The 16,932-nt window shown below is 46.1% G+C and overlaps 1 protein-coding gene across 2 annotated transcripts in view; it reads right to left on the bottom strand.

Moving 5' to 3' along the window:
* Positions 1 to 5,794: 5,794 nt before the first annotated feature.
* Positions 5,795 to 16,932, bottom strand: part of plcd1a (phospholipase C, delta 1a) — an 84,577-nt gene continuing 73,439 nt past the window's right edge. For both annotated transcript variants that reach the window (XM_043690857.2, XM_043690854.2), the window contains exons 11-15: positions 14,790 to 14,906; positions 14,519 to 14,697; positions 8,262 to 8,397; positions 7,002 to 7,151; positions 5,795 to 5,993 (exon numbers count right to left, since the gene is read on the bottom strand). In XM_043690857.2, the coding sequence (XP_043546792.1) occupies positions 5,911 to 5,993; positions 7,002 to 7,151; positions 8,262 to 8,397; positions 14,519 to 14,697; positions 14,790 to 14,906 (665 nt within the window). In that variant the 3' untranslated portion in view covers positions 5,795 to 5,910. The remainder of the gene's footprint in view (positions 5,994 to 7,001; positions 7,152 to 8,261; positions 8,398 to 14,518; positions 14,698 to 14,789; positions 14,907 to 16,932) is intronic.

Below are 16,932 nucleotides of genomic sequence, written 5' to 3'. Positions count from 1 at the left end.
GTGATGATAACTCCATTAGTTTTAATATATTTAAGCCTTCCATAAAAGTTAAAAGTTTTTAACTGGAGGAAGGCAAATTTGAATGGTATGAGACAAGAATTCTCAAAAGGTTGACTGGAGTAGACTGTTCGCAGGTAAAAGGGTCAACTGACAAATGGGAGGCTTTCAGAAGTGAGATAAGGAGAGTTCAGAAGCATTATGTTCCTGTTAGAGTGAAAGGTAAGGCTGGTAAGAGTAGGAAACAGTGGATGAATAAAGATATAGAGGCTCTAGTCAAGGATAAAAAAGTTCATATTAGATACTGACAACTGCATTCAAATGAACCTCTTGAACAGTATAGAGAGCAGGGGCATTCGTAAGAGGGAAATCAGGAAGGCAAAGATGCAATAGGACGTAACCTCGGCAGATAAACTTAAGGATCATCCAGTAAGATTCTACAAACACCTTAAGAGTAAGAGAGCAACTAGAAAGAGAGAGTAGGGCTCCTTAAGATCAGAGGTAATTTTTGCATTGAATTTTATGAAATGGACATATTAAATGAATATTTCACTTTTTTTAAAAAAAAGCTGTGCAGAAAAGAAATGGAGGCTACAGGATGCATGAAAATAAATATTGACATTTTGAAAACAGTTCAGATTGAGGAAGATATGCTGGAGGTCTTAGAAAATATAAAAGGTGGATAAATCTCTAGAACCTGATCAATGGAATTTCAGGACATTGTGGGACTTTAAGTAGGAAATTATGGGACCCCTAGCAGAAAATATTTGTATCATCTGTAAACATGGGTGAGGTATCTGATAACTAGAGAATGGCTAATGTTGTGCCTTTGTTTAAACGGGGTTGAAGGAGAAGCCTGGGAACTATAAACCTTTGTGTCTGACTTTGATGGTATGTTGTTGGAGTGGATTTTTATGCATTTGGAGAAGCAAGAACTGATCAGGCATAGTCAGCACGGTTTTGCATGCGGGAAATCATGCCTCTCAAATTTGATAGAGTTTGTTTTGAGGACGTAACCAAGATTGAGGAGGGCAGAGTGGCAGACGTCGTTTACTTGGACTTTAGCAATCTTACTAGTAAAGTTAGATCACACAGGATTCAGGCTGAGCTTGCCAATTGGATACAAAATTGGCTTAAGGACAAGAGACAAAATGGTGCTGGACTAGTCTAGTTTGGGATTATGATCAGCATAGAGTGGTTGGTCTGAAAGGTTGTTTCCATGCTGTATGACTCTACAATGAAAGTCCATTGAGTTGTCAGACCTTCAAAATGAACACAGCATTTCTGCAGAAATGCCTTTCTTTTTTGCAACGGTGGAAAAACTGAGAAATATCAAAATTCAAATATTTTGTTTTTTTTTAAAAACAGAAAAACAGTACAAGACTGATTTAGAAACTTTGTATGCACTTATATAAACTATCCATAAGTATATTTTTGAAAGAAGAAAAGATTCTGGGGCCTAGTATACACATAATAATCTCATCCACAATAAAATAAACCAAACATAAGGTTGAAATACAAAGGTGGTCAGGGTTAATTCTCTGGCCAGGTAAGACGCTCCCAGATCCAACCGAAATGGAGAATTCAGGTTGGGCAATGGAGGTTGAAATGTGAAGATGGACCATTAGAGGGCAGTGAGTACCAGTCACTCCAAACTCCAGGAAGGTGGAAGTACCTTTTGCACAAGGAGAGAAACAATTGCACATGCAAATTCCACTTTGTTCCTTCTATAAGCTCAGCATGGCTTGAAGTTCATCCCTCACACATAGTTAATAAAGTTCGATGTGTTCAAACCTTATGCAAAAGGCTTGAGCATATTAAGTCCAGACAGACACTCCAGTGCAGTGCAGAGAACGTAGTACTGTCAAAGGACTCGTCTTTTAGAGGCGATGTTTAAATAGAGGCCTAGATTCATTCCCACCAAACCCCCATGGTTTAAAATTGAAAACCCCTACTTTTAACACTATCGTGCTGCAGAGCTGAACAATTTGCCTACTGTCAATATTTCCCCTTTGTCCATGTATTTATAAAGTGGTGCTGTCAATCATTTGCAGATTGTGGGATCTTGCAGTGTAGGCTGGTTTCTGTGCTCCCTTTATTGCTGGAACAGCACAGCAGGTCAGGCAGCATCCAGGGAACAGGAGATTCGACGTTTCGGGCACAGGCCCTTCTTCAGGAATGAGCAGAGAGTGTTCAGCAGGAGAAGATAAAAGGTAGGGAGGAGGGACTTGGAGGAGGGGCGTTGGAAATGTGATAGGTGGAAAGAGGTCAAGGTGAGGGTGATAGGTCGGAGTAGGATGGAGGCGGAGAGGTGAAGAAGACTGCAGGTCAGGAAGGCGGTGCCGGGCTGGAGGGATCCGGCTGAGACAAGGTGGGGGGAGGGGGGGTGAAGAAACTGGTGAAGTCCAAGTTCATCCCCTGTGGTTGGAGGGTTCCCAGTCGGAAGATAAGACGCTCCTCCTCCGACCGTCGCGTTGTTGTGGTTTGGCGGTGGATGAGTCCAATGACCTGCATATCCTCGGTGGAGTGGGAGGGGGAGTTGAAATGCTGTGCTACAGGGTGGTTGGGTTGGTTCGTCCGGGTGGCCCAGAGGTGCTCTCTGAATCGCTCCGCAAGTAGGTGGCCTGTCTCCCCAATATAGAGGAGGCCACACCGGCTGCAGCGGATGCAGTAGATGATGTGGGTGGAGGTGCAGGTGAATCTGTGGCGGATATGGAAGTTTCCTTTGGGGCCTTGGAGAGAAGTGAGGGGGGAGGTGTGGGCGCAAGTGTTGCACCTCCTGCGGTTGCAAGGGAAGGTGCCGGGAGTGGTGGTTGGGTCGGTGGGGGGTGTGGATCTGACAAGGGAGTCGCGGAGGGAGTGGTCTCTACGGAAAGTGGGAGGATTGGAAAGAAAAGTTGTTCAGGGTGAGGACCAGTTCGGTCAGTCGAAGGAGGGTGTCGGTGGAAGGGTACTGGGTGGTACGGCGGTAAAGGAAGAAGCGGAGTACCCTTCCACCGACACCCTCCTTCGACTGACCGAACTGGTCCTCACCCTGAACAACTTTTCTTTCCAATCCTCCCACTTTCTCCAAACAAAAGGAGTAGCCATGGGCACCCGCATGGGCCCCAGCTATGCCTGCCTCTTCGTAGGGTATGTGGAACAATCCATCTTCCGCAACTACACTGGCCCCACCCCCCATCTTTTCCTTCGCTACATTGATGACTGTATCGGCGCTACCTCGTGCTCCCACGAGGAGGTTGAACAGTTCATCCACTACACTAACACCTTCCACCCCGACCTCAAATTCACCTGGACAGTCTCGGACTCCTCCCTCCCCTTCCTAGACCTTTCTGTTTCTATCTCAGGCGACCGAATCAACACGGACATCTACTACAAACCAACCGACTCCCACAGCTACCTGGACTACACCTCCTCCCATCCTGCCCCCTGTAAAAACGCCATCCCATTCTCCCAATTCCTTCGTCTCCGCCGCATCTGCTCCCAGGAGGACCAGTTCAAAATACATACAACACAGATGGCCTCCTTCTTCAAGGACCGCAATTTCCCCCCCGACGTGGTCGACGGTGCCCTCCACCGCATCTCCTCCACTTCCCGCTCCTCCGCCCTTGAGCCCCGCCCCTCCAACCGCCACCAGGACAGAACCCCACTGGTCCTCACCTACCACCCTACCAATCTCCATGTACAGCGCATCATCCGCCGTCACTTCCGCCACCTCCAAACAGACCCCAACACCAAGGATATATTTCCCTCCCCTCCCCTATCAGCTTTCCGTAGAGACCACTCCCTCCGCGACTCCCTTGTCAGATCCACACCCCCCACCGACCCAACCTCCACTCCCGGCACTTTCCCTTGCAACCGCAGGAGGTGCAACACTTGCGCCCACACCTCCCCCCTCACTTCTCTCCAAGGCCCCAAAGGAAACTTCCATAGCCGCCTACTTGCGGAGCGATTCAGAGAGCACCTCTGGGCCACCCGGACGAACCAACCCAACCACCCTGTAGCACAGCATTTCAACTCCCCCTCCCACTCCACCGAGGATATGCAGGTCATTGGACTCATCCACCGCCAAACCACAACAACGCGACGGTCGGAGGAGGAGCGTCTTATCTTCCGACTGGGAACCCTCCAACCCTCCAACCACAGGGGATGAACTTGGACTTCACCAGTTTCTTCATCCCCCCTCCCCCCACCTTGTCTCAGCCGAATCCCTCCAGCCCGGCACCGCCTTCCTGACCTGCAGTCTTCTTCTTGACCTCTCCGCCTCCATCCTACTCCGACCTATCACCCTCACCTTGACCTCTTTCCACCTATCACATTTCCAACGCCCCTCCTCCAAGTCCCTCCTCCCTACCTTTTATCTTCTCCTGCTGAATACTCTCTGCTCATTCCTGAAGAAGGACCTGTGCCCGAAACGTCGAATCTCCTGTTCCCTGGATGCTGCCTGACCTGCTGTGCTGTTCCAGCAATAAAGTTTCAACTTTGATCTCCAGCATCTGCAGACCTCACTTTCTCCTTCTGTGCTCCCTACCTTACCAGGATGACAAAGTGTTTTGGCTGCTCAGCGGCTGAGAGATGAACTGTTCAGATAATTCATCCATTCCTTGCACTGTCTGTTCCACTTTTTGCAAAGGGTTGTATTGAATGCATGAATCTGTTACAGAGTCAGTCATACAGCACAGAAACAGGCCTTTTGGCCCACTGCAACTATACTGACCACACTACACCAATGCCACTTTTAATTTGTTCACAGGATGTGGGGCAGCACTGTCTGGGCAAGCAGTTATTGGCCATCCCTGGTTCACCTGTACTTGATCCATAGCTAACTGTACCCTGGCATTTTAAGTGCTCAGAGGTTTAAATGTTCCAGCACCCCCTCATTTCAGTTTTTAGGCTATAACTGGTCAAACAACGATCATCCTCAGTCACTCTATGCTCTCTTTTTGTGGCTGTACACTCCAACCATCAGCTCCAGTCTGAGACGAGAATACCAGGGTGTCTGTGAAACCAGCAGCCCAGCTGGGTTTGGGTGTGAAGGATCACATGGCTTCCCTCTCTAAGGCCATCAGTGTCTTCTCTTCACTTGACAAACGTCACAGATGGCTGGATAACCGGGTCGTTCTCAGTTGTTTGGAATCTTGCTGTGCACACAATGCAACAGCGATGAGTTTCAAAAATGAACATTGTTGACCGCAACATGTCAGAGTTGAGAAGTGTAGCAATGGAAAAGCACAGCAGGTCAGGCAGCATCCGAGGAGCAGGAGGATCAACGTTTCAGGCATAAGCCCTTCATTGGGAATGTGACATGCAACATGTCAAGGTGGCTAAGGACGCTATACAAATGCAGCATTTTAGAAAAAGACGTGAAAACAATGGGCAGGATGAGTTCTTTTAATAAAATTGATAAAATGGAAGTTGTAGACAGTGTCTTATAAAGAATATCCCAAGCAATCAGGTACCATCGGATGAGTGAATGTAACCCCTCTCTCACCTGTGCCTATAGATTATCATTGAACTAAAATATGCTAAGAATCTTTTTTAGAAAAAAGGTCAAAACAAGCATCAGCAGCATCGAAATCTCCCACAGTCCTCTGGAAAGAAACCAGACACTAGGATTGTTTTTGTGCAAACTGCCGCCTGTTCCCTCTCCCCCGTTCCAATCCCCATCCCCACCCTCATCATCGCGCACCCCCCTCACCTGGTCATGCCCTTCTACGCTTTCCTACTTTCCACCCTCTCATTCACTCCATCCGCCCAATCTCTCGTCATTTACCACACCTTCCCCCACCCCCCCGCACCCACACCCCCACTCTGCCTTCTCTCTCTCTCTCTGTCTCACACATACACCCCCTCATTGGGCCTGTAGGCTGCAGTCTGGAAGTCAGGGTTTAGATGGAAGCAGATCCTGGTGCTTTACTCAATCATGATGTGGACAAAGAGTGACGCTGAGGGAAGGCGATCCCCGCTCTCTGTTAGGAGGTGAATGTGTCGATAGCCTGTGAACAGCAAACAAAATGAGGAAATGGCATCCCTGTCAGGGTCAAAGACAAACAATCAATCACGGCACCCCTACCCCATCATAATTGCCCCCCCTAGACCCTGTCACACTCTACCCCATTACCATCACCCCCTGTGGACCCCATCATGCCCCCTCTTTTACCACTGCACCCTCCAGACCCCGTGATGAACCCTCTTACCATTGCTTCCTCTGGACCCCATCATGCCGCCACCCCACCCCTAACCATTGCCCCCTCCGGAACCCATCATGCCACCATCACCCCACCCAATCATAGCACCCTCCGGAGCCCATCAAGTGCACCACCCCGCCCTCCCACCCCCACAACCCACTACTGTGATCCCAAAGGGAATTGGCCAATTAGTAGAAAAGCAGGAAGGTATGCTGGGCCTTCGGGGGAAAGTTGGAGATCGACTGATCTTTCCAAAGATACAGAACAGTAATAAGTCAAGTTCCTTTTCTTCTGTCAGAGAGTCATACAGTACAGAAGAGGCCTTTCAGCCCATCCACTCTGTACCACCAAAGCATATGCCTGTTTATACTTGTCCCCTATCCTGCCTTGTACATAGTCTTGAATGTTATGACATTGAGTGCTCATCCAAACATTTTTTTTTCCGAAAAAGGCTGAGGTTTCCCACCTCAACTTGCATCCCAGGCTGTGGGTTCCTGACCACCCTCTTGTTTAATTCCATGCTCGTGAAAATAATTCAACGAGGGAAATTCTTCAGATAGGAGAGTCCCTCCTTGTATTGGAATCACTCCTATTCTCAGCCCTCAAGTTTGGCTTCTGCTTCAGGGGTAGGAGGGGGCAGCAGCCAGCATGGTACTCCAGAGGGTAACTGACTGCCACTATGCCAGTGAGAGATGCCAGACAATTCTCACCCTGAACCCAAGGAAACCTGAGGCAGCAGTCTGACTGTCCAGGGAAAGGTAGGAGAGGGCGGCTGTGGTCAGTCTTTCCAAAATAGGGCCCTGCTAGTTACTTTACCTAGTTTCAAGCTCGTGAAGGGTAGTGTAAACTGTCCGATAAAATCATTCTTGGACGACATGTCGTAGTCCTGCACCACAAACCGCACGAAAGCCAGCTCAGGGACAGAAACGTCAAACTGGAAGGTAGTGTTCCACATGGGGCTGAATCCTGAATGGGACAAAAATGGAGAGTTGTTTACAGAGAGAAACTGGGGGTTTGAATCCCCCCACTTGTTGGGCCGAAGGGCCCATTTCCACACTGTAGGGATTCTAACTCCATGCGGTCATCAACTGGTTCTTTGATGAAGAGAATCTAACTTTGATTAGATTAGATTCCCTACAGTGTGGAAACAGGCCATTTTACCCAACCATCGACCCTCTGAAGAGTAACCCACCCAGGCCCATTTCCCTCTGATTAATGCACCTAACACTATGGACAATTTAGCATGGCCAATTCACCTCATCTGCACATCTTTGGATTGTGGGAAAAAACCAGAGCACCCAGACAAAACCTAAGCAGACATAGGGAGAATGTGTAAACTCCACACTGACAGTCGCCCAGGGCTGGAATCGAACCCAGGTCTCTGGTGCTGAGAGGCAGCAGTGCTAATCACTGAGCCACTCCAACCTCTGATCTCAGCTGTGACCCCCCCCCAACCTCATATTGGCCTGAACTCTTTGAAGAGAATGGCTCAACTGTACAAGACAGTTAGGATGGACAGTAGATACCAGCCTGTATCTAGCTCTGGCTGCATACCAAGAGTCTGTATTTAGACCGGACTGCAAAGTCCTGTAAGTAACATAGAGCAGGAGACGGTCATTTAGCCCTTCTAGCCAGCTGCTGCATTCAACAAGATCACTAACGTGACTGTGGTCTCAACTTCACTTTTCAATCTCCCACTAATGAACTTTGAATGTGTTTAAGGTTGAGTTAGACAAAGACCCAGCCTCTCATCTCTCAGGAGAGAACATGTTCGGAAAGGAACCTTCTCGTCCAACTTAATGGGAGACCCATTATTCATAAACCTATGCCCCATAGTTCTCGTCTTTTCCACAAGAGGAAACATCCATTTTCAAGTTCCCACAGGATATTTTAAGTTTCAGTAAGATCACCCCTCATTCTTTTAAGCCCCAATTAGTCTAGGCCTAAACTATTCTTTCAAAAGAAGCCCTTCATCTGAGATTTGAGTATAGTGATCCCTCTCGGAATTGCTTCTAATGTAATTTCAGGGTCTGGACATAATGCTGTACAGGTGAGGTGGTTTATAACGTAACTTACCATTGTTGGAGATGTGTTCTGTTTCTTTTGAATCACAATCTTCACTAACACCAAAAACCTCCACCACCACCAGAGGATCCACAACTGACTTGAGCTTCAGCCTGTTCGACTTTGGAAGCTGCTGGGCAGAGATAACCTGAAGGAAACAAGGAATTTGTGAAGACCAGAGGGAGTCAGTGTTTTAGCAATGCATCAGGAGCATGCTGAACTCATAACATTGATGCTGCCACATCTGCTGAGTTTCTCCAGCATTTTCTGCTTTTGTTTCACATCCGGAACTTCACGATGGAATTCTGAAGCAGGAATTTCATCTCAACCTGTTCCAGCTGGAAGGGGGGGCAGATATCTGCCTCATTTTCTATCAATCTGGGTCTGGAAATCAAGTAAATTGGTGAATGTTGGACACTTCCAACTTTTTTCAAAGTTTTGTGGCAACTCTGGAAGTAGTGGGTCTTGATATTCAGTGCATTCCCCCCTGTGAGGTATGACAACATTGTTCTTTCTGAAACAAATCTAAGCAAAGGATACTAGAAGGGTCTATGGATAGGTTGGGAAAAATACAGTGAAAAAATCCAATGCAGACAGGCGGTGGCTAATATTTAAAGATATACTACATGGTCTACAACAGATACACATTCCTCCAAGGCAGAAACACCCAAAGAGATAAGATCCATCACCATAGGTATTATTAGAAGTTTCATTAGATCAAAGGAAATGACTTCAGGATGCCAGAGTAAGTGGCAAACCGGAGACTGGGAACCCAGCCAATGAGGACGAAGAAACTGTTTAAGAAAGGAAAAAGCAGCAAGTTTGTGAGGAACATAAAAGTAGATTGTAAAAGAACTGTAAGGTATAGGAGTAGAATTAGGCCATTTGGTCCATCAAGTCTGCTCCACCATTCAATATGCTTCTCAACCCTATTCCTGCCTTCCCCCATAACCCTTGATCCCCTTACTAATGAAGGGCCTCTCTCACTCTCTTTGCCACAGAGGATTATGGAGGCCATGAGCTCCACAGATTAACCATTCTCTGGCTGAAGAAAGTCCTTCTCATCTTAGTGCTAAAGGTGGTCCCTTTGAGTCTGAGACCTTGGATCCTAGTTTCTCGCACCAGTGCAAACATCTTCTCCATGTCCTAGAACATAGAGCATAGAAGAATACAGCGCAGTACAGGCCCTTCGGCCCTCGATGTTGCGCCGATCCAAGCCCACCTAACCTACACTAGCCCACTATCCTCCAAATGAGGTAAAAACAATGACTGCAGATGCTGGAAACCTGATTCTGGATCAGTGGTGCTGGAAGAGCACAGCAATTCAGGCAGCATCCGAGGACAGGCAAAATCGACGTTTCGGGCAAAAGCCCTTCATCAGGAATAAAGGAGGCTTTATTCCTGATGAAGGGCTTTTGCCCGAAACGTCGATTTTGCCTGTCCTCGGATGCTGCCTGAATTGCTGTGCTCTTCCAGCACCACTGATCCAGACACTATCCTCCAAATACCTATCCAATGCCCGCTTAAATGCCCATAATGAGAGAGTGTCCACCACTGCTACTGGCAGGGCATTCCAGGAACTCACGACTCGCTGAGTAAAGAACCTACCCCTAACATCTGTCCTATACCTACCTCCCCTTAATTTAAAGCTATGCCCCCTTGTAATAGCTGACTCCATACGTGGAAAAAGATTCTCACTGTCAACCCTATCTAAACCCCTAATCATCTTTGTACACCTCTATCAAGTCACCCCTAAACCTTCTTTTCTCCAATGAAAACAACCCCAAGTGCCTTAGCCTTTCCTCATACGATCTTCCTACCATACCAGCCAACATCCTGGTAAACCTCCTCTGCACCCGTTCCAGTGCCTCCACATCCTTCCTATAGTATGGCGACCAAAACTGCACACAATACTCCAGATGTGGCCGCACCAGAGTCTTATACAACTGCATCATGATCTCAGGACTCCGGAACTCAATTCCTCTACCAATAAAAGCCAGTACGCCATATGCCTTCTTCACCGCACTATTTACCTGGGTGGCAACTTTCAAAGATCTGTGTACATGGACACCAAGATCCCTCTGCTCATCCACACTACCAAGTATCCAACCATTAGCCCAGTACCCCATCTTTTTGTTACTCTTACCAAAGCGAATCACCTCACACTTAGCTACATTGAACTCCATTTGCCACCTTTCTGTCCAGCTCTGCAGCTTATCTATATCCCGCTGTAACCTGTCACATCCTTCCTCACTGTCTACAACTCCTCCGACTTTCGTATCATCCGCAAACTTGCTCACCCAACCTTCTAACCCCTCCTCCAGGTCATTTATAAAAATAACAAACAGCAATGGTCCCAAAACAGAACACCGCTAGTGACGGCACTCCAAGATGAACCTTTGCCATCAACTACTACCCTCTGTCTTCTTCCAGCCAGCCAACTCCTAATCCAAACCTCCAACTCACCCTCAATGCCATACCTCCGTATTTTTTGCAGTAGAATCCACTCTATCCAGGCCCCTGATTCAGTCTGATTGAACTTTACACAACACTATGAGGCAACACACCAGCTACCACTGCTGCCTCACAGTGCCTGAGACCCAGGTTTAATTCCACCCTCAGGCAATTGTGCAAACTCTGCACAAACATTCTCCCAGTGTCTGCATGGGTTTCCTCCGGGTGCTCCGGTTTCCTCCCACAATCCAAAGACGTGCATATTAGGTGGATTGGCCATGCTAAGCTGCCGACAGGGTCCGGTGACATGCAGGCTAGATGGATTAGCCATGGGAATTGCACAGTTACAGGGATAGGGTAGGAGGGTTAGTCTGGGTGAAATGCTCTTCAGAGAGTTGCTATGGACTTGTTGGGCCAAATGGCTGGTTTTCACATTGTAGGGAATCTATGATCCCCCTCATCCTTCTAAATTCCATACAGTACACACTCAATAGAAGTCCCTTTACAGTTTGAGAAAAGGGAACAAATAGCTAAAACAAATGCCCACATTACAGAGGAGCTAGTGCTGGATGTCTTGAAATGCATGAAGGTGGATAAATCCCCAGGACCTGATCAGGTGTACCCTAGAACTCTGTGGGAAGCTAGAGATGTGATTGCTGGGCCCTTTGCTGAGATATTTGTATCATCAATAGTCACAGGCGAGGTGCCAGACGACTGGAGGTTGGTTAACGTGGTGCCACTGTTTCAGAAAGGTGGTAAGGACAAGCCAGGAAACTATAGACCGGTGAGCCTGACCTCAGTGGTGGGCAAGTTGTTGGAGGGAATCCTGAAGGACAGGATGTACATGTATTTGGAAAGGCAACAAGAGATTAGGGATAGTCAACACGGCTTTGTGCGTGGGAAATCATGTCTCACAAACTTGATTTAAGAAGCTCTTAAAGGAGCTCTTTAAGAAGTAACAAAGAGGATTGATGAGGGCAGAGCAATGGACCTGATCTACATGGAGTCGATGGTGTGGTGCTGGAAAAGCACAGCAGGTCAAGCAGCATTTGAGGAACAGGAAAATCGATGTTTCGGGCAAACGCCCTTCATCAGGGATGATCTATATGGACTTCAGTAAGGCATTCAACAAAGGTTCCTCACAGGAGATTAGTTAGCAAGGTTAGATCTCATGAAATACATGGAGACTAGCCATTTGGATTCAGAACTGGCTCGAAGGAGGAAGACAGAGGGTGGTGGTGGAGGATTGCTTTTCAGACTGGAGGCCTGTGACCAGTAGTGTGCCACAAGGATCGGTGCTGGGTCCACTGCTTTTTGTCACTTATATAAATGATTTGGATGTGACCATAGGAGGTATAGTTAATAACATGACATCAAAATTGTAGGTATAGTGGACAGTAAAGAAGGTCATCTCAGATTACAACGGGATCTTGACCAGATGGGCCAATGGGCTGAGAAGTGGCAGATGGAGTTTAATTCAGATAAATGCGAGGTGCTGCATTTTGGGAAAGCAAATCTTAGCAGGACTTATACACTTAATGGTAAGGTCCTAGGGAGTGTTGCTGAACAAAGAGACCTTGGAGTGCAGGTTCATAGCTCCTTGAAAGTGGAGTCGCAGGTAGATAGGATAGTGAAGGCGGCATTTGGTATGCTTTCCTTTATTGGTCAGAGTACTGAGTACAGGAGTTGGGAGGTCATGTTGCGGCTGTACAGGACATTGGTTAGGCCACTTTTGGAATATTGCGTGCAATTCTGGTCTCCTTCCTATCGGAAGGATATTATGAAACTTGAAAGGGTTCAGAAAAGATTTACAAGAACGTAGCCAGGGTTGGAGCTATAGGGAGGGGGCATGACCTTATAAAAATCATGAAGGGCATGGATAAGATAAACAGACAAGGTCTTTTCCCTGGGGTGGGGAGTCCAGAACTAAAGGTCCCTTTTACATCTTTCCTTCTCACCCTGAACCGAAGGGGCAACTTTTTCACGCAGAGGGTGGTGCATTTATGGAATGAGCTGCCAGAGGAAGTGGTGGAGGCTGGTACAATGACATTTAAAAGGCATCTGGATGGGTATATGAATAGGATGGGTTTAGAGGGATATGGGCTAAGTGCTGGCAAATGGGACTCGATTAGGTTAGGATACCTGGCCTGCATGGACGAGTTGGACCGAAGGGTCTGTTTCTGTGCTGTATATCTCCATGACTGTAAATGTGAGCCTGTCACTGGTGAACAAGAGAATTGGTAAATGGTGGAGAAGCTAAACAGCTACGGAAAATAGGAAAAAACTTCAAAAGTGATGGCAGGTTGTTACCAGTTGGGTACACAACTGCTCATAACCTACACGAACAATTTGGTTTTGGGATGAATTGCATTATTTCCAAATTTGCTGATATCACCAAACTGGATGAGAATCTAAGTTGTGAAGAGAATGCAAGGAGACTTTCAGAGGACTTGGGCAGGCTACATGAATGGGCTACAGTTATGGTAAGTGTATATAATGCAAATTAGTGTGGAATTATTCACACTGGTAGTTTAAAAAAAACACAAAGGCAGGTTAATTCTCAAACTGAGAGCAGCTGGGAAGTGCAGGTGTCCAAAGGGATTCGGACGTCTTTGCTCATGAGTCTCAAAGCTAGCATGCAGGGAAATTCTAGCATGCAGGGTACAGCAACCAACTAGGAGTGCAAACGTATGATGGGCTTCATTACATGGGGATCTGAGTATAGGAGTAAAGATGTCCTCCTGCAATTGCACAGGGCCTGAGTGAGGTTGCATACAGTTCTGGGCTCCTTTTCTAAAGGAGGTATTTGCTTGCTGTGCACGTGATGCAAGTGCGGTTCACCAGATTAATCCCTGGGAAGCGGGGATTTTTCTTTGTAACAAAAAAAAGAGGAGAGATTGGGGCGACGGAGTCTATATTCCCTACAGTTTTAAAGAGAGAGGTGACTCACTAAGACTTACAGAATTCTGACAGAGCCAATGTAGACGTGATGTTTCCCTCTAGCTGGTGAGTCTAAAACCACAGGACCTAATCTCAGGCTAAAGAACAGGCCGGAAATTTCTTCATTTTAGAGACAATATCGAGCAAACCCAAGAGGAAAAAAAAAAGATGTTTGGTGGCTAATGACATTAAGGCATATGGGTCAGAGGTCACATCAGTCAACGAATGGTCAGATTCCATCCTCCTGTTTGCAGGTTTCCTTAGGGAATCAGCAGGAAATTGGATTTAAGGCCAATGTTCAGCCATGATGTACTGAACAGTGGAGCAGCCTCAAGGGGGCTGAATGGTCTACTCCTGCTTCTGTTTTTACGTTTTTTTTGTTCTTTCATGGGATATAGACGTCACTGGCTAGATTAATAACTGTTGTCCATCCCCAATGGCCCATGAACTGAGTGGGCTGCTAAGCCATTACAGAGGTCAGTTAAGAGTCAACCATATTATGGTGAGTGTGAAGTCACATATAGGCCAGAACAAGTGAGGGCATCAGTGAACCAGATGGGCTTTTATTGACAACCTGGTGGTTTTACAGCCACCACGACCAAGGTCAATCCTCAGTTGCCCAAGCTGGAGAAGCCATGCCTTTGGATTGTTAGCCTGGAAGCACAAACATTCCTAAAAAGCATATGGCCAGTGATTGTTTTTGCCTATTAAACTAGCTGCCATCCAGCCTGCTCCTTTGGCCATCAGTCTTGTCTGTTGAGGCAAAGTGAGAAACAACTTGCTAACTCCCTGGCAAGACCCTAGGCCTAAATTCAACAAGCTCAAGCAGGAAAAGCAAAAGCCTGAGGAAGATGAAGAAAATTGTAGTCTCTCACCATCACATGGAGCTTCTTCTTATTTAGCCAGGAACCCTTCTGAACGTTCTTTGAATCAAAGCCAGCCTTCTTTTCTCTCAAATATTTTGGCTTCAGATTGTAACCAGCAAAACCATTGTCCAGAAACTTCCCCTGGTTGATGTCCATCTCCTGCCCTGGAGTCTGGAAATTTAGAGCCACTACAGAGAAAGAGGGAATGGGGATACATTCTGTTACTCACTGACATCCTTTTCATTGTATGTAATGACCATGCTAGACTGAGGTGACTCACCAATCTGACAGCCCGCGTTCCACATGTCAACAGGATTGTAGTTGGAGGAATCTGTTCTCAGTCCTGCTGGGTAAATCCTGCTCAGCTGTCGGGTGTTCAGTTCAATAAATGGCTTGGCTGTGGGAAAATACAGCTGATTAATATTTAGCTTCATTCCTCAGAGTAACATCTTCTGCAAAACCACTTTCAGCTGCTTCATCAGTCCAAAACAACAATGTCAGCCTCAACTCAGTGGTTACTGATCCTGAGTTTGAGTCAGATTGCTCTGGATTGGGTCCCACTCCAGGGACCTGAGCATTCAGTCCAGCTTGTTACTCCAGTGCAATACTAAGAGAGTGCTGCATTGTTGGAAGTTCCCTCTCTAGCTGTGATGTCAAACCAAGGCCCAGTGTTTTTATGCAGTAACTAAGAGATAAGGATAATGTGGTTGATGTGGTACACATGAATGTCCAAAAAGCATTACATAAAGAACATATGTAGATAACAGGCTTGACAGTAAAGTTAGACACCATTGAATAAAAAGGGAGATGTTAGTACAATTCCAAATCAGTGAAGTACAACAGACATTAATACTTTTATTGATAGCAGGTTTATTTATAGAATGAAGCATTACATACACCTGCTTTTTGCTGAGCAACCAGCAGTCACTCTTTTATAAGTGCTCTAGGTATTTAAATAAACAACATCTTGCCTCTGTTTATATGAACAATACAGTTAGAACACCATTATGAGACAGTAGTGACATGATATAAAATTGTCTGGCTGACATGGAAATGACAGTAATCCTAATCATTTTGTGTTTTGGATTGGAGAGAAGGGCTTGTGGTCAGATTTCCTAGACATCTGTTTTAAAACTCTACCTTCCTGATCTATATTAATGAACTGGACCTAGGGTGTAAATGGCACAATTTTGAAATTTACGAACAACGGGCCTTTATAACCTGTGAAGAGTACAGGCTGGTGAAGTGGGCAGACAAAATGGCAGGTGATGCTTTAATACAGTGAAGTGTGAAACCATTCATTTTGGTCGGAAGAAGCAGGAGAGGTGATAACAAAGGCTATAACACTAAAATGGAACAGAGTTGGATATAGAGTCTGTACACACATCCTCGACAGGGCAGGACAGATTGAAAGTGGTTAACGGAGATATGTGAGATTCCCAGCTTTATAAATATTGGAATAGAGAACTAAAAAAGACTTAAGATTAAAGTGGTGCTGGAAAAGCACAGCAGGTCAAGCAGCATCTAAGGAGAAGGAAAATCGACATTTCGGGCAAAAGTCCTTCATTAGGAATGAGGCCTTGTGAAGGACCTTTGCCTGAAACGTTGATTTTCCTGCTCCTTGGATGCTGCCCGACCTGGTGTACTTTTCCAGCACCACTCTAATCTTGACTCTATAATCTCCAGCACACACTTCGGCCTAACTAAAAAAGGCTGTTACACTGACCCTTTATAAAGCTCTCTGTTAGCTTCAAGTGCTGCACTGAGTCCAGTCCTGGAAGCCAAACTTGGAAGGATGGATCTAGCCTTACCAGAGGCTGCAGAAATGGTTCCAAGGATGAGGAACCTCAGTTATGTTGGAAGATTGGAGGAGTTGGGGTTATTTTTCATTTTAAAAATACAAGGAAGGTTGAGCCCAAAATGCTCCAAATCATAAGGGCTATAAAAAGGAGCAGGTAGATAGAAACCATGGTTGAGAACCAGAGGGCACAGAATGGCAAAAAAGATCGGAAGGAACAGGTAGTTTTTTATTAAAATGCAGTGGATGGTTAGGACCTGGAATGCACAACCAGGAATTGTGATGGAGCGAGTTCAATCAAAGCATTGAATAGGGAATTAGATAATTAATTGAAGGGAAAATTTGCAGAGCTACAGAGAAGAGGCACAGGAGTGGAACGAGCTTTTGCTGAGAATAGGCAGCGACATAAGCCAAATGGCCTCTTTCTATTTTGCAATTATTTTACGATTCTATGTATGCCCTCCCCAATGGGTGTAGAAAACCCCAGGGTCACTAATTTTTTTTTAAAAAAAACAGAAGATTTCCCAATGGCCTGGCCAAATTCCAATCAAATGGGCAGATTATTTAGTTATTATTTTATTGCTATTTAAAGGTGTTTGCTCTCTACGGACTTTATTTTCACAAA

This window comes from Chiloscyllium plagiosum, unplaced genomic scaffold (assembly GCF_037043375.1).
Source record: "Chiloscyllium plagiosum isolate Xiang-an unplaced genomic scaffold, Cpla_swu_hap1 HiC_scaffold_5, whole genome shotgun sequence".
NCBI classification, from domain to species: domain Eukaryota; kingdom Metazoa; phylum Chordata; class Chondrichthyes; order Orectolobiformes; family Hemiscylliidae; genus Chiloscyllium; species Chiloscyllium plagiosum.
This window is presented reverse-complemented; position numbering and strand designations above follow the sequence as displayed.